The sequence below is a fragment of the Leiobunum rupestre genome, chromosome 11, assembly GCF_980474605.1.
Source record: "Leiobunum rupestre chromosome 11, qqLeiRupe1.1.hap1, whole genome shotgun sequence".
Lineage (NCBI taxonomy): Eukaryota > Metazoa > Arthropoda > Arachnida > Opiliones > Sclerosomatidae > Leiobunum > Leiobunum rupestre.
In genome coordinates this window covers 50,658,648-50,683,922 of record NC_143394.1, presented here as the reverse complement: position 1 = coordinate 50,683,922, position 25,275 = coordinate 50,658,648, and the positions used below count along the sequence as shown (strand labels likewise).

Genomic DNA, 25,275 nt, shown 5'->3' with positions numbered 1-25,275 from the left:
CTGTGTCGTCTCTTTGTTGTGTTGGTGTCTAAGGCTCTAGCGAACACCATACCGTGTGACTCTCAAAAAAAAAGTGTCGCTCGAGCCAAAGATAATCAGTTCTAGAGTTCTAGACATTGAATTGGGAATAATGCTGCTAGAATTACAATTACGATTTCGGTTGCCATGGTTACGCGGGACCTGTTCTGAGAAAACTGTACGAAATTCATCTTTATAATTTGGCGGTAGCGGCTGCTATATTTTGTAAAGTTATATGATTCGCGCAAAAATTCAATTGCAATATAGTTGCCACCACTAGAGACAGATGCCGCCACGGTTGAACGATATAATTGAAAAAGTCTCCATATTGAACGAAATTGGTCCCGCGCCAGCCAGATTTAGTTGTACCTCTATTTATTCCCAACTCAATGGTTTTAGACTCCGTACCCGGCTCGAGCAGTCTTGTAAGTAACTAACACAGTTCTGCTGGACAAAATTCTGTTAAATAAGTAGATGTCCTGTTTAATACTTAAAAGTTTCTATATTCCCAAATCAATGGTTCAAGCTCAACAGCTGAGCTGAGCAAAAAGATTGCAGGTGATTGATTAAAACAAATTTTATTTTCCCAGGCACCGGTTTTCCCAAATTTATCATGTTCTATTACTATGCCCATTTACTTAAAAGCGTAAGAAGGTTAAACATACTTGTTATTACCTATAATTATACTAAACTGGCTATCATTCAGCCAGCTAAATCAGTATTGCTACTTAAACCAATTGTTAAAGCACTGGGATGCTTTTCATTTGATAGTTATTTAAGATGCTTTACCAAAGCTACTAACAGTATACAGTGTTGGAAATGTAATTTCAATTTTACAAAATTGGAGCTTAGTTGCCCTAATTGTGGTAGCATTATAAATCCTGAGTTAATTTCCCATAAGAATTACTTCATAGTACTTGATGAACCATTTACTTACAACTTTGACAAAAGCGCCTTAACAAGAAAAATGAAAAACCTGCAGATTAAAATGCATCCTGATAAAACAGCCCAAAAATCAGATGTGAGATCCATTGTCTAAATTTTGCCAGATATCAAAAATCAAAATGAATTTTTATTTGTTTAGGTCGAGAAACAATATTCTTTAGAACTTTCATCTTTAGTGAATAAAGCCTATGAAATGTTATCCAGCCCTTTGCTAAGGGGTCTTTATATACTTGAATTAATGGAAAAGCCATTGGAAGAGCACTCAACAGAAATGAGCCCAGAATTTTTAATGGAAATTATGGAAGTTAACGAATCATTAAGTGAAGCATCTGAAGAGGAATTAAGAGAAATATACAAAAATAATGTTAATAAATTAAATGACTTGTTTCAAGAAGTTTCAGCTGCCTTCGAAAACAAAGATTTTGAAAAAATGAAACAAATCCTTGCTAAAATTAAGTATTTCAACAACATTAATGAAAAGTTAAAAAAGCAGAACTTAGACTTTTAATTAAAAAAATTTATACGAGTTAAATAAATTTTACTGTCAATCTTGGCACTTGTATCATGTACAGGGCTTACACCCTTTTTGTATAATTTATATACATTTAAAAAAAACACAACAGACAACTCACAATTAACATACAAAAGGGATGAACAGAAATTGGTGCCTAATGGGAGCTATTCTAGTAATATCATTTCACAACTATACAAGTATTCCGAGCTAAATTAAGTAAATTCCCATATTCAAGATGTATATAATGAGGGAAGGAAACCTTAATGTCCAGTTAATTTTTATGTGACTCCATAATTTTAAGCCATTTTCAGCACCTAGGAATAAATTAGAAATATAATTCAATGGGATGCAATTTTTGGGACTTTGGTATTTTTTTAACATGGAACACAACATCAGTAAAACCCCCACTAGAACTATAAAAGTTACAAATTTCAAAACTTTTCCTTTCAAAGACTAGCCAAAAACAAACAAAAAAAAACCAATAAATGAATTGTGTCAAACACATGATTACTTATATATTTCAGCATAATTATATATAAAAATGACTAGTCTTGGCAATGCATGGGAGCCTCCCATCTTTTCCACTTAAAAAAAATTAGTTTTCATAATCCTTCTAGGCAATATAACTTTCAATAGCACAAAATGAAGGGGTTTCACTGCGTTCCACCCGAAATATAGTTATCAATGCATAAAACGCCTTATAAAACCACAAATAAAACAATCTCTGCTACACATCAAAAACTATTTGGAAAACTAGTTTTCAATAATCCATTGCATCTTAATTTTTATGGATGTATCTTTTTTGCATCCCATTTTTAACGTTTTAAGTACCAGCAGTAAAAAATGTTTCATTTAAAAATTATGCAGGTTATTTTCAATAACACTTGCCATTATGCACTACCAGTTAGTAATTATATGTTATTATTTTTGAGTTTCGTGCGATAAGCTGCGCATGTAGGTTGGCTCATTTGTGAAACTTTTATTTCGCAGCCTCAATCAAGAGCCTTCCTTTTGGGTTATTTTGTGAACTATATTCGCATCACAATATAATTTTCATGGACTACTTCTACGAACTGATAATTGATTTATGTATTTTGCAAAACCTAAATTTCCATCAATGTGATTAAAAAACTATTAACAAAAACAATTTCTTTTAAGTAAAATAATTTCAGATTAATATAGTAGCGTAATTCATATTATTTTGTAACTTTCTATAGTCCACATACAATAGTGTTAATAGCTGACAAATATTTTGCTCAGAGAACATTTTGTGAGAAAAGAACTTGTATATAAAAGCTTTTCGTTTTAATTTAAAAATTAATCTCGGTGAGAGCGCAGTGGGACATTAATTTATCATATAATATAGATTCATTCAATTAAAAAAATGTGTTCTTCAAATTATGGTGTTCTACAGATTTCTAGAAAAATACCTTCACACGCATATCCTAAATGAGATGAACACAAATATTAAATAAAATGATACAGAAATTGTTGGGTAAAATATTAGTTAGCTCAGTATTTAAAGATATCTACAATTCTTCAATTTAAATAAATTTTTAAACAAACATGAAATTGACTTCACTGTGCTTTTATGTACTTGCTTACATACAGTTGGGGAATGTCCTATACACACACAATTCTGTATTAAATTTTTACAATATTAAACGATATGTCAGGATCAAGTACGAATGCTAACCAAGAGTGTGTAAAAGCATGGGTTTTTCAAAAAGTTCAAGGAACAAACTAACTCTCTACTCTCCCTCATGGTATTACTGTTAACGTAAATCCATTAACGGGTTCTTTTTGTTGACGTAATAAACTTGTACTGTATAAAAATGTCACAAAAGGGCAATGACAAGTATTTAAGTGCTTCATAAATTTGTGAGCATGCTACCCGTTATTTTCAAAAAAGCTATAGATTCCGATTCAAGACACATTTATAGCTCTATAGTTCATCAGAGAAATGTAGTACTTTTATAAAAGTTCTTTGTACAGGGCGAGGGTATGAAAAAAAAATGGAAGTTAAGAGATGAGACCGCGAAACTTATTTTAAACAGTTGGCAGAATATGGCCTTCATTGTAGGATTTTCTTGGAAAATGTGGTGAACAGTGGATAAGGAATGGGAAGAAAAGTGCCATGTCAATGTCAGCATGTTGTTGTTCTTCCTGAAGGCATATGCAAGTGTCCATTTGCCAGGCTGCCATTAGAAACACTGCTCACTTTGCTGCCTTTACTTCCATTATTTAAGTTCACAACTTTAGCGCTTTGGCCTTCTTCAACGAGAGAGGCATTATCGTCATTTGAGGTTAGACAGCTACCATTACAAGTCCTCCCGCATACAGTACAAAAGTCGTTCAAGGCAGCCATTGAAAGTCTTTCACCTTGCGCATTTGTAGAATGGTTTCTGTGCTCCGATGCACCACTGGGAAAATTGTTGTATTGAACATTACCATGATCAACAGCGTCTCTACCTCCCATATTTTGTCGCGTCAAAACATTACTGTGATTCGCATCATAACTAGACTTAAGAGGGGTTGCGGGAGTTGCTGATTCTCCATTATCATTATCCGTACTATCGTGGTTAAAGAAAAATGATTTTTCTTTAAATTCTGTAATGTCTGAAACTTCGGGAAGTAATTTTTCAATTATCCTCGCAAATGATGGACGCCCTTCTGGCACTTTAACCCAGCACTTTTGCATCAATTCGAAACTGAAATATCAAATTGAAATGGTAGAATTTTACCCTACGTAAACCATAATATATAAAAATAAGAACTCACAGTAATGGAGGGCAGTTTTCTGGTTCTTCCATTTGTTTGCCAAGTATAACGTACTTTAGCACTTGCTCATTGGATAAACCTTGATATGGCTGAGAAGCTAAGGTTACCATTTCCCAAATCACAACACCGTAAGACCTACAATCGATAATAGAATTATTTAAGCGATATATTGTTTAGCAACCCATTAAAAACAAACCAAACGTCCGACTGAAAAGTGAACACGCCGTCTTTTAAAGATTCAGGAGCCATCCATCTGACTGGTAAAAGGCCTCTTCCACCTTTACGATAATAGTCAGTTTCGTAGATATCTCTTGTCATCCCAAAGTCACCAATTTTCACAGTAATATTATCATCTACCATGCAGTTTCTCGCTGCTAAGTCTCGATGGACATATTTTTTGTTACCCAAATATGCCATTCCATCAGCAATTTGAAGCGCCATTTTGTAAATCTCTGTCAGAGTTAGAGTTGGGTAAACTATGGGTCCCTGTTTAAAATTCCTCCAACTATTAGCATTAATTACTGTAAAGAAAAATCTACGTCTTACCACATCCTCAGGACGGAGTGATCGCAAATAACTTTTCAGATCCCCTTTGGCCATCAATTCCATAATAACTAGAGTTGGATTGCCTTTTGACACTACTCCAAGCAATTTCACAACATGATGGCATTTGAACGCTCTAAAGTAAAAAAAAAAGTGTTAATTGAAAATGCTGCAATTGAAAGCAAGCAAATTTGAGCCAATATATTTACTTCATAATAGACGCTTCTTGTAAAAACTCTATTTGTTCCCTGAGAGAAGCAGATTCATTGACAGTCTAAAATAAATCCCAATTTTTTACTTATTCATGAACAATTTTCAAAGAAAACTATTTCTTACTTTAACAGCGCATCTTAAAACTGGTTGTCCAGGAAACATATCAATTGCTTTGCCTTCGTACACCATTCCAAAAGAGCCTTGTCCTAACTCACGAATCAGGGTTATCTTCTCTCGAGGCACTTCCCATTCGTCAGCTTCATAAACTGGGTATATAATTTATAACTTGCTTTAAAGAGAGACATTCAGAAATGTAAGTATCCAGTTACATACCCAAGCCAGCACTCATATACTCAGGGTTTACAGAAGCATACAGAATGCCAGGAGGTATATTAGGCAACCTTAGGGTAAAACAATAAGTATAAATACATAGAAACTATTTAAAAGTTTGAGGAGTGTGCGTAATTACCTTTTTTTGTAAACATACACTCCAATAACCATAACGACACATCCGATAGCCAGTATAACTCCTAGAATACTTACAAAAATGTAGCCAGCTTTGTCCTCTGTAATATTAGTTACTTAGTTAACAGAATCAATTACAGGCTTTGTCTTAATATAGTACAGCTTACGAGGAGATTTCTCAATTTCAAATTCTATTGGAGTTGTCCAATTGCCCTCACCAGCTATGGACGTTGCTCTTATTCGAAGAAAATATTTACCCGGCACAATATTTTTTAACAAATATCCATGCGACTCGGCATACTGAGATTGCGTAACACAATCGGGATATACTTTGATATTAGTCTGAAAAGTAAGAGATTATAAAAACCTATAAAAAATTATTAAACAACTAATCTTACTTTATCAACTGATCTGTATTCCAAATGGTAGGACACTATTAAACTGTTTGGAGATACTGGTTCATCCCATTTCACAAACACACTACCATCTGAACAATTATCTTTTTTGAGCACCACAGAGCTATTTAAAATATCATCAGCACCGCCTACACGTTAAATAATCGTTTTAAGAAAACTGACTAAAAAACCCGTTAAAAAGAGTAAAAAATTACCAAGTCTTAGAGTTCGCACATTAACTATAGCTTGAGTTGAGCATGGAGGGTTTATTTTAGAGGCGTTTGACACAATGGTATCTTGACACGCTCGAATCTTAAAAGGGATTATAATTATTTAATAGAATTTTACAACAAAAAGTTGTACTATGTCTAACCTCGATGGAGTACTCTGTAAAGTGCTTCAACCCTGTAACTACTTTAGCAAATTGTTCGTTACTGTCTCTCTCTTTAGTAGAAAGTGTTATATTGAAAGCCCAGACTTGATAAGTAAAATTGTCCTGTGGATTAACTGGAGATTCGGTCGAGGTTATGTTCGCAGAACTGGAAAAATTTTGAGTTGTTGAATGCGTAAATTCTGCTGTGGCAAGTGTTGAGGGAGTAGTTATGGGACTTGTTTGGGCATTTCTTTTCTCCGAAATGGATCGTGTAGTTTTGGTCTTATTGATTATGGACCTTACAATGCTGTCTGGACTAAATTCAGATGAATTCTTAAGTCAATTGTCTTCATTTTTTTTTCAATTTATAGTGAAAAACCTTACTTTTTTATGTAAACATTATTATGTAAGAAATCTTCAAAATTATTTATTATATTGGCTATTTCTTCTTCTTTCTCAAATTTTGGGTTCTTTTTTGGGCAAGGACAGCAGTCACTGTCTAATGTTTCATTGGAATTTGTAATTACAATTGGACGGTCAATAGGTGTAATTTTTTTTAAAGCAGAGTGTTGTCGAGCTAAAAAAAGATTTTGTAACAATAAATATATGTCTCAAAGGCCATTGTAACGTAAATGTTTACTAATTACAATCAAGGCAAAAGTCACGCTGATTCATATAATCTTGGGAATCCTTTTGTTCAGTTACAGTTACGGAGAAATGAGTTATTATTCCCCTGGGCTCTTTAGGAGGTGCCCAATTTATGGTAATGTTGCTCCAATGCAGGGATTTGGCTTCGACATTGGTTGGTTGTGATGGAGCTGAAATAGAAAATACAAGGGAGTATTTTTCAAAATCTTAGCGACCTGATACTTACTAAAGGTTAATGTTTTAAAATAATGAATATCGCTTCTAGCGCCCTTTCTTTCGGATGCAGTTGTGTAAGTTCGAACAAATACAGCATACTGAGTGAAGGGTTTCAGATTAGGTATTAAGCCATATACTGGACCTGCGCTAGCATTATCAGGTTTTTCCATTTTTTTATTTTCTTTATCAACTCTAACGGCTTTTGTTTCTTCGTTGTTATCCGCTGCATCAACGTCTATAATTTTCCAACTAACAAAGAAACCAAAGTGTTTAATTATAAGTTTAATCAAAATCTTACTTAGGTTACTGAGAAGATTAGTGGACTTATTTTCACAAGTGTTACTTAGGCCAGACTGAAAATCGCAATTCAAATTAAAAAAGTAATATCAGTTGAAGATTTTTTTTAAATTTTTCTTGACAAATACTCTACAAACCATTTGGATACATTAAGCTTTATTAAAAGTCCCACCCATTAAATTAAGAATAAAATCAAACACAAATTTTCGGAAAGAAAAAAAAATTCAGTTAGAAATTTATTTTGGGGGCTTATGTAGTATTTGATAATTTTAGTAATCAATTTATTACTTGAAAATTATTATTTATTTACTTATTCAGTTAATCGATTTCAAAGGTTTTCTTACCAATTATTCGAATTTTCTACTAAATATAAGAAAACCAAAAAATATTGAGCATGCGAGTTATTTTAACATAAAAAAAAGTCCTATATTTATAGCCACTTTGGTTTTGTTTGTTTGAATAAAGATAGTGGGCAGGTAAGTTAGAAATATTTATTTGCCAAATTTTAAAAGTTAAAATAATTTTTTTTTTTTTCAAAAATAAGCAAATTGCCAAATACTAGAAAATGACGAAGACTTTATCAATAACCAATTTTCTTTTTTAGGTTAACAGATAATCGTTTAGTATTCTAATATTAAAAAACGATTAATCAATTAAGAAACCATAATTTCTCAAAATTGAAACTGATAACCGTTTAGTGTTTTCAAAGTTTCCTTTAATTGATAACCGAACTATAATATTAAATTTAACTGTTATTCGATATCCAAACCGGTACCAAAAAACATTGTCCACACAATCCTACTAATTACAATTTCGCAATTAGGTATTAGGCATATGTAACATAATCACTCATTAGTATAATATGAATAATATTTACAAAAATTCAATCGGACTGAAAAGGTTAATAAGCTTAATTGTGGAAACATCTGTAGTCTTGACCAAATCCAAAAGCCATCAAAATAGGTTTAAGTTCACAGTCTCCGAATAGTTAGGCAAATTTTTATTGTCAAAACAGTACGATAAATTTTGCATGCTTCAGACCAGGTTATGATGTGGCACTTCCCTAGCTTCCGATTTCCATTTTAAACAAAAATTACTTGTGTATTATGCACTACAGGTAACACAATTTATGCCTTCATATTATATTTATGAGTGATTATGTTATTTATCATAGCAGATAGACTTAGATTGTCAGTAACTTAAATAAGTCCTGGCTTGGATTTAAAACTAAAACAGTGATGCTTACACATCTGTCCCACAGGCATCTCTCCCATCGAAAATTGATACGTTTCTATATGGCCTAAACAGTTTTTAAAATTAATAAAATTGAAATACTCAAGAACTGGAAAGAATACTTACGCCTCTTTAACATACACCAAGTATCCCAACAAAGACCTTCTATCCTCTACTTTCCCCGAAAAACTAGCCCAGCTCACTATTGCCATTTTGGACTCAACTTTTATGGACAAATTTAAATTTGCAACATCACCTGGAAAAAGGATGGTATTTTAGATGTTTCTCAATATTTTACTTTAAAATCAGCTTACATGCAACTCTATCTCCATTTGTCGAATTTGAAACATCATTAGCATCGGGCAATTCTTTATATCTTCCATAAACTCTTTTATAGAAATCAATTATCTTGTCATAGCATAACTTGGCATTGAAATGAAAAAATATTTTCCCCCTTTCAATAGTTAAGTTTTTGCTTCGACTTTTCCAATCCCACAGTTCTTGAAGGTTTTGGTTCTCCATTACAACCAAAGCGTACCTTGAACATTTAAGTAACAAACATTTCATATTTATTCTACAATGTTCCAAATATAATAAGAAAGCTTAAATCTTACGCATCACGCTCCAATTTATCTCCTTTAATTATTTCCAAATTCTTTAGAAAATTTAAAGAAACTAGTGGAAATGACCGAGAAACCTTTAATGAACCTCTAATTTCCGTAATAGACTGCAAATTGTCCTCCAATTCCTTAATGATATTAGCTAGACAAAAACAGTTGCTAAATTTCAATTATCATTTGTGACCAAAACAAAACATACCAACTCCATTAACTTGTATAACAAGAGAACCAAGTATTATAGTACACCCCTTGAATCTTTGCGCAGTAGCAACGTTATCAATCAACTCCCCTACACAGACCTTCGGACATTTATTTCTACATTTCACACATTTGTGCGGTTCATTTTCGGATGCAGTGTAACCAGGGGGACAATCAGGAACGCATTGACCTTCAATAGGTTTCCAAGCAATTTTTCTTTCTTTGGCTGGCTCATTTGTGTTGACAGCGATGCAATGCTGCTCTATCAAACACCGACGTTTCATATACTAGAATAGAAATTTAAAAAGTCCTTAAATTAGTTTTAACACTAAGGATAATTAAATAATTTCAAATTCACCTCAAAAGTCCCAGTCGGACATTTTTCCATGCACATGTTATTAAAAAAAACATGATGACAGGCTTTGCAATCGTAGGCAGTTCTACCAGTACATCCACCAACGCATTCTCGATGACAACAATCAGAGGGATTATTGTTATTACATGTAAAATTTTGATGACTACAAGCTTCACTACAGACTATAAAAAAATAAAAGAAAAAATTACAAACAAGAATTAAATTGAAATGAAGAATATAGAACCTTTTTGACAACTCTGACTGTTCCAACACAAAATACAGCTCATATCCGTTCTGGCACTGCTGCTACTATGCTGGCAATGAGGATTCTTAGGGCAGTGACTGGGACACGTGTCAGGACATTGTTCAGGATCTTTGTTCTGGCGAATTGTACTGTGCTCTTTCTTCGCCCTTAAAATTAAGGACCAATCGACAGTTTGCAAGTAGCACAGGTTTGGGTTTTTTAATATGAATAAAGAGCCGCGAAGAATGGCAGTCAAACTTTGCAGTCCTATTTCTTGCAAGTGAGACATTTCAAAGATGACAAGTGCAAAATTATGAAAGAGATAATTCCCTCTGATGACAGCTAGGTTAGGAAACATATCTGCCAATGAAACTAAGCCCGAGGCTCTGTACAGAAGCAGATAACCAGTTATTTCAGTCAGTTTCGGAAAGGATAAGTTGTAATAATCCTGTGGTTGGGCTTTTTCAATGAGTAGGATTCTGAGAAAGCCTTCCACAACTGTGCAATTGTTTAACCTTTTGAAGTTTTTGACAGAGTTTCGTATATCAATATTACTACACGCTGTAAAAAAGTACATTAGAGACTGAATTACATTACTGTCTCAAAATTATCACCTTTTTCCTGACCATCATCACTAGCTTGAACAGATTGGGCGGATAAAATTGCAGAAAGAAGCGTAGCAATAAAAAACCTTCTACCTATCCACATATGACCCGATGAGGCCATCTTTTTGAGAATGTTCAGAACTTTTTTTTCAATTTTTTATAATCAATAGACATTTATCCAGAAACAGCCCACGTTTCAAAAGTTCAAATACAAAAACACTAGAAATAAATTAATTTATGGGAATAAGGTACACTAAAAGAAGTTAATTGTCAATGGAATGTCATTCTGATGACAAGTAGAGAAAAAGTACGGAAAAATATAAGCTTATTTCAAAAGAATGTAGTTAAGATATTGTAGCATATCTAATGGAGAAAGTATCAAGTCCTTATCTATGGTTATCACGTTGAGCCAACAGTTTGATTCAACAATAAAATATTTTTTCCTAAGTTAGAAGCCACACGGAAACTTAAAATAATAACAGAAAAGTACATAACTTACTATTTATCAGTTTAGCATGTGAAAAGAAGAATTTCAATTGTCCGCCATATTATTAAATACTAGGAACCAACAAAATGAAAACATCTTATCTAAAAATTTTTGATTATAAAAAAAATTCAAGGACTTCTTTTTAATCCCATGCAATCAATTAAAATAAACAAATCGGCAATGGCTTGATACTTTCCTCTTTAACATTAATACTTAAATGAATCTCATCAAATCAATTTAATGAAATTTATACATGTTTCAATGTATCTTTTAAATATTGTTACCATATAAATTTAATCCCATTTCATCGACCTTTACCAATCACTTGTCAAAAGTTTGGGAGTCAATAAATTGGTTTGGTGTTATATCATAATCAAAAATTTATAAAAATTGCAACAACAACAACAACAAAAACCTTTGAATAATACCTATTTCGATGCTGAAAAGGATGGTTGAAATCCCATGTAAAATGAGAGGACACCATTTGTATAAAGTTTAACTTTGTTCTTCATCCTGGCCTATTAGTGCACATAGCCACATTTTCTCATTTGCATTTTTTCCCATAGATCAAGATAAAAAGAACACAATGCAATGTACTGTCATGTTACTTCCACATTACTGTTGTTAATCAAAAGCAAAAAACAGCTTTCCGCAATCCTGTACGTGGCACCATGGTGGCACAAAACAAAGCACTTATTTTTTTAACAAATAAACCACGGTTTCTGCGCTTTTCATCGTAAACGTGCGAAAGCTTAGGCTTAAGGATTCATATGATGTTGCATCACGAATGGTATGTATCAATGTGGCCACACACACGGAATAATAATTGATAAATCCCTAAAATGCACTGCACTGTTGAAGACTATTAGCTGTAATGAACTATGGTTATGTCCATTATTTTACTCGCGTAGCACATAAGCTTTACAAATCCAACAACTAATAAATCAATCCAACGATGAACGCCGTTTCATTGGACGACGATTCCATTGAAAAGGAAAAAGGAAGGGGGGGTTGTTTTCTCTCACTCAAAACAAAGTTGTTTACCAGTTTGAATCATGATTCATGAAAAACCTAACCAAAACTGCACTAATCACGTTATTAATCTTAATAGTACCGAATCCTAACTGGAAAAACCACACTACATTAAAAGATTATTTATAAAACACCGAGAGAAGTTGAATAGGTTAACGCAAGCTCAACTTCACCTCGTAAGATCAAAGCGAAATACCAGACTACGGCGAATAATTTTTTATACTCTGACCGTCTGACGTCACTTGTTTACAACTTTTCCGAGCTTTCCTTACAAAAAAAAGATTCGAATTGTAGGCGGGGCTTTTTTTTTTTTTAATAGGAATTTACGTTGGTGCCCGACTATTATAATTTTAACAGTGTACTATCAAGAATGTATTTATTTATTTATTTATTTACTCAGGGAGAATTAATATGTCGAGACTATCGACGTACACGTTGAGGCCCTAACTCCGGCATGCTAAGGGGGGGGAGGAAAAAAGGAGGCGGTCTTATTTTTTGCGTCCTCGCAGCAGCGTTAATTGCGTCGAAAAACGTAATTTTTAAGAACCAATGAGATTGCAGTATTATTTGATTTTATTAAAGCGGAGGAGCATACTGGGGGGGCCAACTTCGATCACGCGTACCACGCTTTAGCGGCCCCGTCAATCGCCTCGCATCTAATGTTAATTTGCGTGTATGAATAATCCCGATAGGCGCGCTACATAAGACCAAAAACCTACTATCGCCAAAGGCGGGGAATACAAGTGAAATCGCGGAAAAATGTTTTTTCTTCAGTTTTCCACTTTCCTTTTAAGAAAAAACAAGATATAGTAAGTTAAACTATCTTTTCGTAAAATATTTATGTATAATTCATAGTTTAAAAAAATATTACCTTATAAAATGTTAAATGAAGAAAAAGAGTCGCGTTTTTTACGCGAAGGCGCCATTTACATAGTTTTGAAGGTTGTAGAGGTGTCTAGAGCAATTTGATTCATAAATAATGTCTCTCTTAAACTTTATAAATCTTTAATAATAACAAATCTTTATTAATAGTATATATATATATAACAAATTCACGAGTTTATAACCGTTCTTAGGTTGTATTTTCTGTAAGTCTAATTAGTTTTAAGAGTAAGAATCTTAAAACTAAAAGATACTAAATAGGTAAAAGATAGAAATATTCATCACAATGCCTTCGTGTTGCGTACCATATCAAACCATGTAAATAGAAAAGACCTACCTTTTCACGAGTTTACTAGCGAAGAAAGTCTTAGAAGTTTATGGTTAAAAAACATTAGTCGGGATGATTTTGTACCAAAAGATACACAGATGGTCTGCAGCCTGCATTTCAATGAGTATGATTTCTGTTCAGGTTTGTACCTTTTTTATGGAAAACATTTTCAGTCAGATAAAATTAATGTATAATATTATTTTAGGTTTAAAAAGACGAAAGCTTAAAGTTTGTTGAAACCTAAAATTATAATTTATTGCGCTTATAATATATTTTAACTTATTATTATTTAATTAAAAATGTTAAAATAATATATTTACCCTGAAGTTACATTGAATCTTCTTTTCAATTTTTGTTTTATTCATTTATTTACATGTGTTTAAAGTATTACCATATGTAGAAAAATAAAAAGTTGGGGAAAATGACCAATAAGTGATCGCTTTCCGAAAATGGAACAATTCGTCGAAGTGGGACATTCCACAGCGTTTATAAAACCATAAGTTAACGATGATCATTAACTTATGATAAAACCCATATCAAGCCTAGAAGAGTTAGGCCTAGGCTCAAAAGAATCCGCAAAGACTCCAACCTTGTAGATGCGCCAGAAAAGCTCAACCTGAAATTCAACTATTTTTTCCAATAAACTTGGGTGAGTCTCCGAGAATTTCATTAATTTGCAAATTATTTACATTAACAGAACTTGACACTATATTGTAGTTCATTTTAGCTCCTAAGCCTTGGTTGTTCAAACCGGTTTTTTACTAAAATAATGGCCGTCGGTTTATCCACGGCCAACTTAGATCCACTGCTACTCGCACTAGAAGGCCCCCCAGCTTTATTTTCTTCCCATGTTAACGACCGTATGAACAGAGAGTGTAAAGTCGCTTCGCTACAGAGAGGCGCCTCTCTTTAAAAAATCCGTGGTACGATTTTATTCGCCGAGAATGTCCACAATTCCCGGGCGTTTGATGGCGCTAGTAGTATCTCCGGCGCGCGCTAGATTAGAGTTTGAGAAGACGCAAAAAAGGAAGTGTTTTAGGTATTTTTGCGAGTTTAATTTATTTTGAAATGTCTTGTTCGGCTTAAAATTGTAAATCGAATAAAAAGGTAACCACGCGTCTGTCTTTTTTTCCAAGGGATAAAGACCGGTGAATACGCGTTTTAATTTAATATGCCTATTCTAATACATTAACATTTCTTAAAAAAGTTAAAACTTAATAGTTCTGCAGTGGCTGCAAAATGTAAACAGTGAACAGCTCCAAAATAAAATTACAGATTACTTACACTTTAACCTCGTATTTTGCGGTGTTCATTTCACCGACGATTGTTTTATGAATATCAAAACCAAAAACAGGCTTACACCATTAACTACACTTACTATTTTTTTGGAAAATGGCAATGAAACCACGGTTTTCCCTAGGTAAACTAAAGGCAACAACATATCCCGCCATGGTCTCTTACTACCTTATGTTCATTTATAATTAATTCAAATAGTAGCAAATGAAAATGCACCTGAAGATCATGTTACAACTACAATCTGGTGTAAGGTAAACGCAGCACTACAAATGCCAAATTATGCCCTCCAAAATCAATTCAACGAAGAAAATGATAATTTATATAAAATATTCACTATGATGAACACTAGCTTTAAATGAAATTTTTTTTACAGTGGATAAAGTCAATTCCTATGAATTTAAACCCAGAACTATCTATTGAATTCTATTCCATTTAAATATATTTGTACTGAACATAATTATAGCCATTCAACTAAACATTTTGACAATAATGAAAACCATAACATTGAAGGTTTCGTAGACTTCGGTCCATATGGAAGGTCGAAATAGTACGCAAATCAGGCCCTAGTATTCATGGTGAATGACATAAAACTGAAATTCAAACCACCAATTGGTTACTTCCTCACAAAAGATGCTTGTCACGAACAGACTTTAAAGATATTGCTTCATGATTGTGTAACTCACCTGAAACGTATTGGCCTTATTGTCAAAGCTGTAGTCTGTGACCAAGGAACAGGCAATCAAAATTTGTTCAAAAGTATGGGGATATCAGTGGAAAAGCCATTCATTGAAATTGATCCTCCACATCTCTTGAAAAGTGTGAGGAACAATTTCAAACGGTATCCCATAATAGTGGAAGGCAATCTAGTTTCTTGGGCAGTCCTACATTTATCAAAATAGACCAAGAAATTGGTAAGTTTCAAAGCACACATAAGCTGAAACGTAAACATATCAAGTTACCAGCATTTTCTAACATGAAAGTCAGTTTAGCTGCCCAAATTTGCAGTCAAAGTGTTTCTAATTCAAATGGCCTGTTCACTGGGATTAGGAGTTAACAATTGAAAGCACATACACAGCCGAGTTCCTCTTACACATGTACGGCCTTTTTGATTGCTGCAATAGCAGGACATTAAACAATGAAACACACTGTAAGAGAGCCATGACTGATCAATCCATCCACATACCAATGCTGAAAGAAAAATTGGAAAGGTTTAATATATGGTAGCTTCAGAACTGTAGGTATAAAACCATACCTTGTATTGAAGGGTGGAAACTATCAATTCAGTCTTTGCTACTCCTATGGAATGATATAAAGGATAATTTTGGTTTTAAGTTCTTAGTAACTGCAAGAATTAGTCAAGATTTTTAGAAAACTACTTAGGTTCCTTTCGCCAATAAGGAGACAATTGAGATCATCCAAATCCTCAACAATACCAGGCCACGCACAGAGCTGCATCAGTCAATAGCCTCTTAAAACCATCAGATTCATATTGAATTGACAATTTGGATTACTTTATTTTAAACAGACTCGTTTAAAGTACCAGCTCCTGGACCATGATGAATTGTCCAAATATGATAACCATTGGGTTTTGCAAGGTAAAGGACAATTCACTGACGAAGATTTAGAAATTTGCAGAGCCATTGAAAGTCCGAACCTTCTAAAAGAAAATGTTCTTAATTATATTTCAGAATATTTAATTCACCGCTGCTATTCAAAACACCAATGTTCTACCATGGTTTTGGTATATTTAATTAAGACTTGGCCAGCCCATAAAATATTCCACTTTAGATTCCACGAATTTCTTTTGATATATTAAAAAATTACAGTTGATAATAAACTTACTGTAATATTTCTTACGAAATCAACTGTTTTACTTAAATAGTTAAAATAATTCAACATCACAGCTGACTGAGCTGAATTCAACTTTAACCTACTGAGAGCAAAATTTATTTTTCTTTGATAAGCAATTTTACAGTGCCATCGTGTGTCCGGGAACTGCAAACACCGTCGTCTGCTTCTTCAACGCTCTCATGGGGAAAAAACGTACCACGAAATTTTAACATTACGGGGATAGAAAGAGGCGCCTCTCTGTAGCGAAGCGACTTTACACTCTCTGGTATGAAGAAAAGCCGATTTACGCGGGAAAATTCCGCTTGGCACGCTAGGAACCGGGACAACCCTTCTAATGTTATCCTACGGGGAAAATTTTTCGAAACAGTCCCACTTTTAGGAACCTTTTCGATTATCTTTGCAATATTGTTCAACGCTGAGATTTTAATATGATTTGAAGTAAGGTTTTAGCTTTATTTTAAGACTATGTTTGTAATTTTCCGATCTTTGGTTCGCGTACAATCTTCTTTTAAAATCGACCAAAATTTTAAGGCGAGGAATTGACTCCGTATCGAAAATAAGCCTCGGCGTCATCTTGCGCGCCTGATTGAAAACTAAACATAAATTCCACTAGTAAGTATTTCAAACTCTGTATTAAATTTTAAAAACTTGTCTTATATTAAATTTCATAGTTTTACAAATTGAATTTAAATTCTTGTAACAAATTTCACGTGAAATATAAAAGTGTTTTAGATAAAATTTAAAGTTTCAAGACTTTTCGACTAACTGGTTTGTATTGTAGGTGTTTAACTTTTTAAAATTTTTGAGAAATATTGTGTATCAAATGGTCCAGAAGAGGAGGAACTAAGCGATTCATAATGGTTTTATCCAATTTCTCAGTGTGTTGTTGATTGTTACAATCACAAATTAATACAAAACACTGTATTAGCTTAGGTTGTATCAGAGACAGCAAACTTTAACCATTTGAAATAATGTTTTGAACAGTTTAATAATAATAAAACGTAAAAATTTAAGTAATAAAATATTAACTAAAGTAAAAAATAGAACCCAAGTTGTATTTCAGATAATCTGAGATATTTTATTTTGTGTTCTTAGCTTTACATTTTTTAATCTCGCGCCGCGCAAGATGATGCCGAGGCTTATTTTCGATACGGAGTCAATTCCTCGCCTTAAAATTTTGGTCGATTTTAAAAGAAGTTTGTACGCGAACCAAAGATCGGAAAATTACAAACATAGTTTTAAAATAAGGCTAAAACCTTACTTCAAATCATATTAAAATCTCAGCGTTGAACAATATTGCAAAGATAAGGGAAAAGGTTCCTAAAAGTGGGACTGTTTCGAAAACTTTTCCCCGTAGGATAACATTAGAAGGGTTGTCCCGGTTCCTAGCGTGCCAAGCGGAATTTTCCCGCGTAAATCGGCTTTTCCTCATACGGTCGTTAACATGGGAGGAAAATAAAGCTGGGGGGCCTTCTAGTGCGAGTAGCAGTGGATCTAAGTTGGCCGTGGTTTATCAGACGTAAAGCTAATTATACGACGGCATTATCCGCATTTGAGATTCGATGACGTCAAATATGACATCAAATGTGACGTCAAATATTACGTAGGGTACGGATGACGCAATATCTGTGAAACAAACCGTTAGTGAAGAAATAGAGCTAGTGGCATACTTATGAGTAATTATGTTACATATGGTATTACGCAATAATACTATGTTGCTGGCAGCTAGGAGCAACAAACACAAGGAGAACGCAGCTAGCCTTTAAACACGCTAACGAAGGGTTGTGTGCGAATTTCATTGGACGAGCGTCACGAGCCTTTACGCTGAACGTTTTCCGGGGGGGGGGGGGAGACAATTTCCGAATTTTCCCCTTCCGACGGCAGCAGGTGCTAAAGCGTCTAGCCAATGAAAAATGTACACAAGAATATGCACGACTTTGCGTTCTCCTTGTGTGGGGTGTTGTGTTTGTTGCTCCTAGCTGGCAGCATCTAGAGGCAGTTCTTGGTTTCTGTTTAACTCTTTTATAATTTATAAACACCATTAAAAAATTATAATCTTTTATTATCTATTATTTAAAAAAAATATTATACTATTATTTAAAAAAAATATTATACTATTATTTTAAAAAATATTATAATATTTTTTAAATATTAACCTACTTTCGGTTCAATTAAATGTTTTTTAAATTAATTTAAAAAAAGTTGTTTTTAGTTAATTTTTAACATCCGACTAACGTTAAATTTTGGTCGTAGCGGAGCCCTGGCGGGAAAATATATACACGGTAAATTCAGGTGATTGGCGGGGCCGCTAAAGCGTGGTATACGCGATCGAAGTTGGCCGTGCCCTGAGTATAAATAAATACATTCTTGGTACTATATTGATGACCTATAAATCCTATAATCTGAAAATCTCTTACTGTAAGCGTTAACCGTCGAAGAAATTCTCGGATCGCAGCCGACAAATGCGATGAATAAATGTGTTTTTATTATTTTATGTTTTTATTTAAAAGGTTTTATTTTACTATACGTCAATGGGTTTATTTGAAAGTGAAATTTTATCAAACATCAGATGCAAAATTGAAATTACCGCCAGAAACAGTCAACGGAAAAAAACTCGATGGATTTATATTTTCCACCGATGAGCTTTTTCGTCATAATTACGTTGTAAGTTGCTGAACGCTTTTATTCAGTGATCGGTGTTTTTTAAAATAGCGTAGCATTAATAATAGTTTTACGTCAGTAATGACGTCAGTCATCGGAAAAACCAACTATCTCTTTCGGTGACTTCGGTGTCTCACCGATGACTATCATGACGTCAATACCCGAAATTAAAATGCCGTTCAGTAAAACACCGGCGTCAGCGGTGACTCAGCGGACTCACCGGTGAGCGTTTCTGAACGCAGCCCTAGGCTACGTTCAGCAGTCAACGGAAAAAAAACCGATGGAGTTTGATATTTTCAACCGATGAGCTTTTTCGTCATAATGACGTCATAAGTTGCTGAACGCTTTTATTCAGTCATCGGTGTTTTTTAAAATGGCGTAGCATTTATAGTAGTTTTACGTCAGTAATGACGTCAGTCATTGGAAAAACCGTCTCTTCCAGCCGATGACTTCGGTGAGTAACCGATGAGCATCGTGACGTCAAAACCGGAAACGCGAAAAAGCGTAGTAGGAAACCGATGTCACCGATTAATAATCGGTGAGTCCGATTAATAATCGGTGAGTCCGATGACCGCTGCTGAACGTACCCTTAGACTCCTATAATTTGAACTGGAAATCTATTATTTTTAGTCCTTGGGCCTATAATTTGATTTTGGCTATCTGGCAACACTTCTACGCCTGATACATCAAAAGACTTTTTTTTCATAATATAAGCATTTATTCGCCTTCACACCATTTTAGATGTCGTATCTTTTAGTCATTCTTCCTGATTAGGCGCGAAATTTGAAGTAATTTCAAAGTAGTGTGTGGGTAGGTGAAAAAGTAGTACAAATGCTTGTACAGGAATATTTTTTTAATTTACAGTCCCCATTTTTCAGACTTCGTCTTCATGCTTTTAACAAGTCCAGAACCTAATAACACAAAATCTTCTAAAATACTTTCTACATCTGGAACCATAGCAGCTAGACATTCAATGGTAGATTCTGTCGGTTTACGACCATTTACGCTGGCCACCTATTTAATAAAAGATAAATGGGATCAGAAAGCTATTCTCATGACTTTTAATTTTCACTTCATAATGAAACCAAAAATGATACCTTAAAAGGTCTAGTTTCAAATGCTTTAGGTTTCCAAATGACCCCAATGTAATTTCCACCATAGGAATCGTGGAAGAAAAGACAAAAATGGTCGTAAGCAGCCTGAAATTACACAATGTACATAAAAAATAGAAAAGGTTCAACTACTACTCAATAAATTGAAATTGAATTGAAATTCCAAAATATACCTTTAAATCATTGATGTATAACGAAACTGGATCATAATTAACAACAGGCATAATTTCATCGGCTGTTCTTAAATAATTTTCACAGTCAGGTGGTTTTGTACTGCTCAGAACATCAACAGAGAAACAAAACTTTGGATTTTGTTCATTTCGTAAATGGATAACAACATCGTACACATCCAAAGGAGGTCGAAAAATTTTCTATTGGAAATATAACAAAATTTAATTACAGTACGCTTGATCCTAATAATAACTCTTACCTTGTAATCACTATGTTCAGTATTATCAATCTGAGAACTTAATTGATCCAATGACGCTTTGGATAACAGAGTTAACCTATGCAAAATTATTCCAGAAGGATTTTTCCAACTCCAAATAGATCTGTGTTTTTCATAAGGCGTGACGATGCACATTGGTGGTAAAGTTGTTCGATTTGTGGTAAACCACGATTGAATATCAGCCTGTTCATCCTCTGGTCAAAAATAACGAAGTTAGGTCAATACAAAAGCTATAAAAGCATACAGGGGTGCATACTATTAAATTTGTCATTAATATTGAGAATCAAAACATTGGTTTTCCAGTCAAACGTCGCTAATAAACTTAAAAATCGCAGGAATCCAGTTATCAAGGAACTAGATTGAATGTAAGGATAAGGTTGAAGGAGCTGATGGGCAACCAAAAGTTCTGTAACTACTTCTGGAATGTGATCACTCATCAATTGGGCAGCTATCCAACGTTTTGCCAAACGACAAATGGAACTAAAAAGTATGTGTTGTTGTTGAAGCCCGTGTAAGGCACTGGTTAATTGTGTTAAGGACTCGGTTCTACATTCTAACTCCAGTGATTCTTCAGTTACTCTGCTTTTAACCATCCCTTCAGGTGTTTTAAACTGGTTCAACAGATTAATTTCCTTCCTACAAGCAATGATGAGGCGAAACACAAATCCATCCTTTTAAGCAAAAATTATGTCATGAGAATGTGATGTAGAAAATAATCAAGCTGTTTCAAATTATCTTACTTTAACAACATCAATGTGAGTAGTTGATGGATTTGTAGTTAGATAATAATGTTTCGACAATAAATCGCTAATTTTCAAGTAAAAAGCTGTCTTTACTCTTTGCAAAGCATTTAAATCTTCAGGCCACTTTCCACTGTTTTCCAACTGGAGCATAACTGTAAAAGAAACTCTTGTATTTGGTTTTCCGCAATCTTAAGCATCAATGTTTACCTTCAATGACTGGAGTGAATGGAGGACATTTTGGACTAGAAATATTAACTAAAGCGCAGTAGTTCTTAGTCAATTTAGATTTAAAATTATTGGGTAATGGTGGATAGACCTAAAAAAAATTTATCTGTGAGAGACTTACACAATTGATCATAATTCCTTAGAATTTTACCTCAGTGTATCTAAAAACTGGGGAGATTCCCTGTATGGAACTTATGGTTAACGGAAGTTGTTGAAGTTTTCTGAGTTGCCTAGCCAGAGAATCGTAACTTCTGATAATGGCCAATGATGCTTCTTCGCCAGTTCCATATGCTTGAAATTCCTTAGGCATTCTAATATTTGGGACTGACAAAACAGAATCCAGCTGAGAGTTGCTATATTTCAGTGTTGTGATGTTAAAGAATCTAATTGTGAAAAAATTTATGGTTTAACTAAATTAAATGAATATACATATATATAATCTTTGATACCGTTGAAGCAAATATTTCACAATTTTCTCTGGAATCCTTCTTTGAGCAGCAAGGCTGTCAGCCTCCCATAAAACAGCCTCGCATATTGTACCATCTTGAAACCTCCTCAAGTTTGCCTTTTCCCCCCAAAATGATTGAAATTTTTCCCCCTAAAATAAATTTATCATGTATAACAACAAGATACTATACAAATTTCAAGAGCTACAACCTCTAAAGTATTGGCAATCGGGCCTTTTTCTAATACGTTATTGCAAAATTCCTGATTCAATAAAATACCAATTGAAATCACAGATTCTGAAGCTGGAGGCTTTTCTGAAACTCCCCACTAGATAAAGATAATTATCATACAATAACAAAGAAACTAAAGCAAGAACTAGTTATTAACATACCAAAATCGGAATAGATTCTTTATTTGTGACTATAAGAGCTCTTAGGCCAAGTCCTTCGCGTAATGTTCTACAAATATTTTGAGATATGGTAGAGGCAACATTGCCGGAGTTATCCAAAAGCTCCTTATTAAGATTTAATGTCTTTAAAGCTTTCTTCCATTCGCTTTGCTTAGTCAAGCTAATGAAAAAATATCTGTTTTATGTGTTAATATATATATATATATATTACCTTACTGAATAATATGATCAAATTTCATGTGGAATGGCAAAGGCGTAATAAATAAAGAATCAAAACTACTGATGGAACTTGAATTCAGTAAGTCTATAGCCAATGTGGCCTCATGTTTAACCTAAAAACAAAAATGGTAAAAAAGTTTGTTAAGTACAGAGAAAAATTTATCATAAAAAAATGTACCCACACTTTGATAGGTTCCAAGGCTCAAATGACCACATGCATTAAAGTAACCGGTAAAATCAAGAAAAACTACTTCATATGCATTATGAAAATCAACTAAAGCCGGTAAACTTGGTTCAGAAATTTCCTCCGAGAATACTAGCCCATTGGTATCCCAAGATGATTGGGCTAATTTATATTAAAAAAAATATTGTACACAAACAAATTGCATTTTAAAACAAGGTAGCTTACATAAAGCAATGAATACACTCCTTAAAATTTGGTAACTACTCATTAGTTTGAATATTTTATGACTCTTCAAGAGATATAATATGAGTAACATTACGATATAATGATGAAAGCTCTGAAAGTATAGAGATTTAAGTAAATCAACCGAAAATAAAAGCTTCAAAATCAAATAAATTCTAACCAAATCAAGATTTCTCTGATGGAGCCACACTTTCAACATCAATATTGCGTCTGTCATTCCTTCTGAATCTTTGAAATCCTCCATCAGTTTTAAGTCATACGCAGTTAAGGTAAGATCATTTAAAATGCTGAGATTATACCGAGGTGTAGGAGTATCATCTGGAAATATATTTAGGAATTAGACACTTGTTTTCTCATAAGGTTACTTAATTAATATTTACCAGAAAGATTACTCTCTCCAAAATACCAAGATGGTCTAATGTTATTCCTTTGTGGTATGAACCTATTAAGCTTGAAGGAATTTTGTTCCGGTACTGGAATAAGTCTCACTATAAAATGTTTTCCAACTTTTCCGTGGGGCTTCAACAATAAAATAGGTCGCAATTTATCACTATTCAAATATTGATACGACATATCTTCAAATAAATTTTGACCACGTAAATTAGAAGCAAGGTATGATAAATATTGGGCTCTTTTCAAGAAATATCGATGGTTTAGAAAGTCGTTACGCTGCCAAAATGACTAAAAAACAAACAACCTTTAAGTACAGAAAGCAATAATAAAAAAAACCTCGATTTAATATTACATTTGGAATCTCAACCATAACATCAACAGTGGCAATTGGTCCAACACATATTCCTAGTTTATAGGCAACATCAGGTTCTACAGTAGCTGGTGCAACAAATTTGAATATCCCAGTTGATGAACGATTCTCATTTGAAAATGGCAAAACAATATTACAGTCAGTTAAGAAACTATTATCATTTATCTGTAAAATATTTAGCTTTAATCTGGTTATCATATAGTGAATTTTTTAAGTTGGAGCTCACGTCAAATTTTTCTGATTCAGGAATATTAAACAATGTGGTACTTAAAATGTTCAACCATTTGTCAAAATGAATTCTCCATTTTGATTTCAGCTTAATTTCTTTAAGCAGCTCAATGGTCTGAAGCCGAAATAAGCTTGAATGAAACAACGAGTTAGCTTCATTTAAATTATTCAACTCGCTAGCTGTAGGTGGTTTATAAAGTTTTCTATCATTGATTTGGTTTTTTTTTTTCTTCATCTTGGCTTTATTATCATTATCAACGCAATCATTAGAAAAGATCTCTGACTCTGAATTCTGAAATATACGCAATGAAAACAACTTAAGCAAAAGGCAAGAAACACGTGCTTGCCTATTTTAAATTTTAAGCCTTAGTCTTACATCAGATGAATCGAGAAGGCTTTTGGATTTGCAAGCAAGTTTCCTCTTCATTCTAATTCAGCTTTTTTAAATAGATTATCTATCGTCCTAAAACTATCTTTACATAAACTAATGCTACAAAAAACTATTTAAATTGTACCAAATAAAAACCTTAAATTAAATCAAATCAAGTACCATGATTAGGTCGTCTGCTGAGGTTTAAAGGTTTTTCTCTTAGAGATGGAAAAAAAAGATTACCGCGTTAAGGCACCCCTGTTTTTGACCGGGAAAATTCAACCCCCACCCAGCGCACGTATGAAAGCGAAGATGGCAGAATTTGCAACGTCATCTATCCTTCCATTTTTACATCAAATGACAGTTGTTTTTCAAAAAGGCATAATGTATTTCAGGAGGCGGTGGGGCTCAGCCGAAAACGATATAACAAGGCCTTGGTAGGAAGTCTGCCGCAACCTAGCCTCGCTAGCAGCTAGGAGCAACAAACACAACACCCCACACAAGGAGAACGCAACCCGTCAAAAGTCGTGGATTTTCTTGTGTACGTTTTTCACATAGAAATCTTATATTCCTACCTAGAATGCTCCCGTCTACGGGAGAACCTGACGCCAAGTCATTTGTAGCAACGACTAATGATTATATAGTCTTTGCTTAAGCTTCAGCCAATCAGCGGCCATTCATTGA

The 25,275-nt window shown here is 33.8% G+C and overlaps 3 protein-coding genes and 1 long non-coding RNA gene across 11 annotated transcripts; 1 reads left to right on the top strand and 3 right to left on the bottom strand.

Annotated features, from left to right (window-relative positions):
- The first annotated feature begins 386 nt into the window (after window positions 1–386).
- On the top strand, window positions 387–1,516 carry Hsc20 (iron-sulfur cluster co-chaperone protein HscB-like protein, mitochondrial). 3 transcript variants are annotated; one of them, XM_090164041.1, is made up of 3 exons: window positions 387–576; window positions 970–1,039; window positions 1,103–1,516. In XM_090164041.1, exons 2-3 carry the CDS (start codon window positions 986–988, stop codon window positions 1,469–1,471), a joined length of 423 nt encoding a protein of 140 aa, XP_090020167.1. In that variant the 5' UTR covers window positions 387–576; window positions 970–985; the 3' UTR covers window positions 1,472–1,516. The 3 variants fall into 3 exon arrangements, with proteins under 3 accessions (XP_090020167.1, XP_090020166.1, XP_090020165.1); XM_090164040.1 differs by having other exon boundaries at window positions 920–1,039; XM_090164039.1 differs by having other exon boundaries at window positions 387–1,039.
- LOC149923222 (insulin-like peptide receptor) lies at window positions 1,467–12,292 on the bottom strand. Of its 2 annotated transcripts, XM_090164038.1 has the most exons (24): window positions 11,579–12,288; window positions 10,673–10,882; window positions 10,059–10,619; window positions 9,818–9,996; window positions 9,461–9,746; window positions 9,256–9,403; window positions 8,956–9,179; window positions 8,768–8,897; window positions 8,655–8,708; window positions 7,122–7,360; window positions 6,895–7,065; window positions 6,632–6,824; window positions 6,248–6,563; window positions 6,090–6,186; window positions 5,878–6,023; window positions 5,647–5,821; window positions 5,484–5,580; window positions 5,348–5,415; window positions 5,138–5,280; window positions 5,011–5,075; window positions 4,805–4,937; window positions 4,455–4,744; window positions 4,259–4,393; window positions 1,467–4,188 (listed from the first exon to the last, which is right to left on the bottom strand). In XM_090164038.1, exons 2-24 carry the CDS (start codon window positions 10,782–10,784, stop codon window positions 3,624–3,626), a joined length of 4,527 nt encoding a protein of 1,508 aa, XP_090020164.1. In that variant the 5' UTR covers window positions 10,785–10,882; window positions 11,579–12,288; the 3' UTR covers window positions 1,467–3,623. The 2 variants fall into 2 exon arrangements, with proteins under 2 accessions (XP_090020164.1, XP_090020163.1); XM_090164037.1 differs by having other exon boundaries at window positions 4,455–4,937; window positions 11,579–12,292.
- A 2,362-nt stretch (window positions 12,293–14,654) lies between these two features.
- Window positions 14,655–16,489, bottom strand: LOC149923221 (uncharacterized). 5 transcript variants are annotated; one of them, XR_016477311.1, is made up of 7 exons: window positions 16,420–16,489; window positions 16,229–16,345; window positions 16,065–16,156; window positions 15,936–15,984; window positions 15,648–15,800; window positions 15,372–15,569; window positions 14,655–15,278 (listed from the first exon to the last, which is right to left on the bottom strand). It is a non-coding gene; the product is annotated as an uncharacterized LOC149923221 (long non-coding RNA). The 5 variants fall into 5 exon arrangements; XR_016477309.1 differs by having other exon boundaries at window positions 15,372–15,406; window positions 15,760–15,800; XR_016477313.1 differs by lacking the exon at window positions 16,420–16,489 and having other exon boundaries at window positions 15,648–15,876; window positions 15,941–15,984; window positions 16,065–16,137; window positions 16,200–16,237.
- Window positions 16,490–19,902: 3,413 nt separating this feature from the next.
- On the bottom strand, window positions 19,903–24,763 carry Mat89Ba (nucleolar protein 6 Mat89Ba). Its single transcript, XM_090163374.1, has 19 exons — window positions 24,598–24,763; window positions 24,220–24,513; window positions 23,976–24,158; window positions 23,611–23,911; window positions 23,391–23,548; window positions 23,213–23,324; window positions 22,986–23,149; window positions 22,801–22,916; window positions 22,567–22,744; window positions 22,386–22,502; window positions 22,178–22,326; window positions 21,880–22,111; window positions 21,711–21,819; window positions 21,501–21,655; window positions 21,017–21,431; window positions 20,743–20,954; window positions 20,486–20,683; window positions 20,298–20,399; window positions 19,903–20,214 (listed from the first exon to the last, which is right to left on the bottom strand). Exons 1-19 carry the CDS (start codon window positions 24,646–24,648, stop codon window positions 20,059–20,061), a joined length of 3,402 nt encoding a protein of 1,133 aa, XP_090019500.1. The 5' UTR covers window positions 24,649–24,763; the 3' UTR covers window positions 19,903–20,058.
- Window positions 24,764–25,275: the final 512 nt, after the last annotated feature.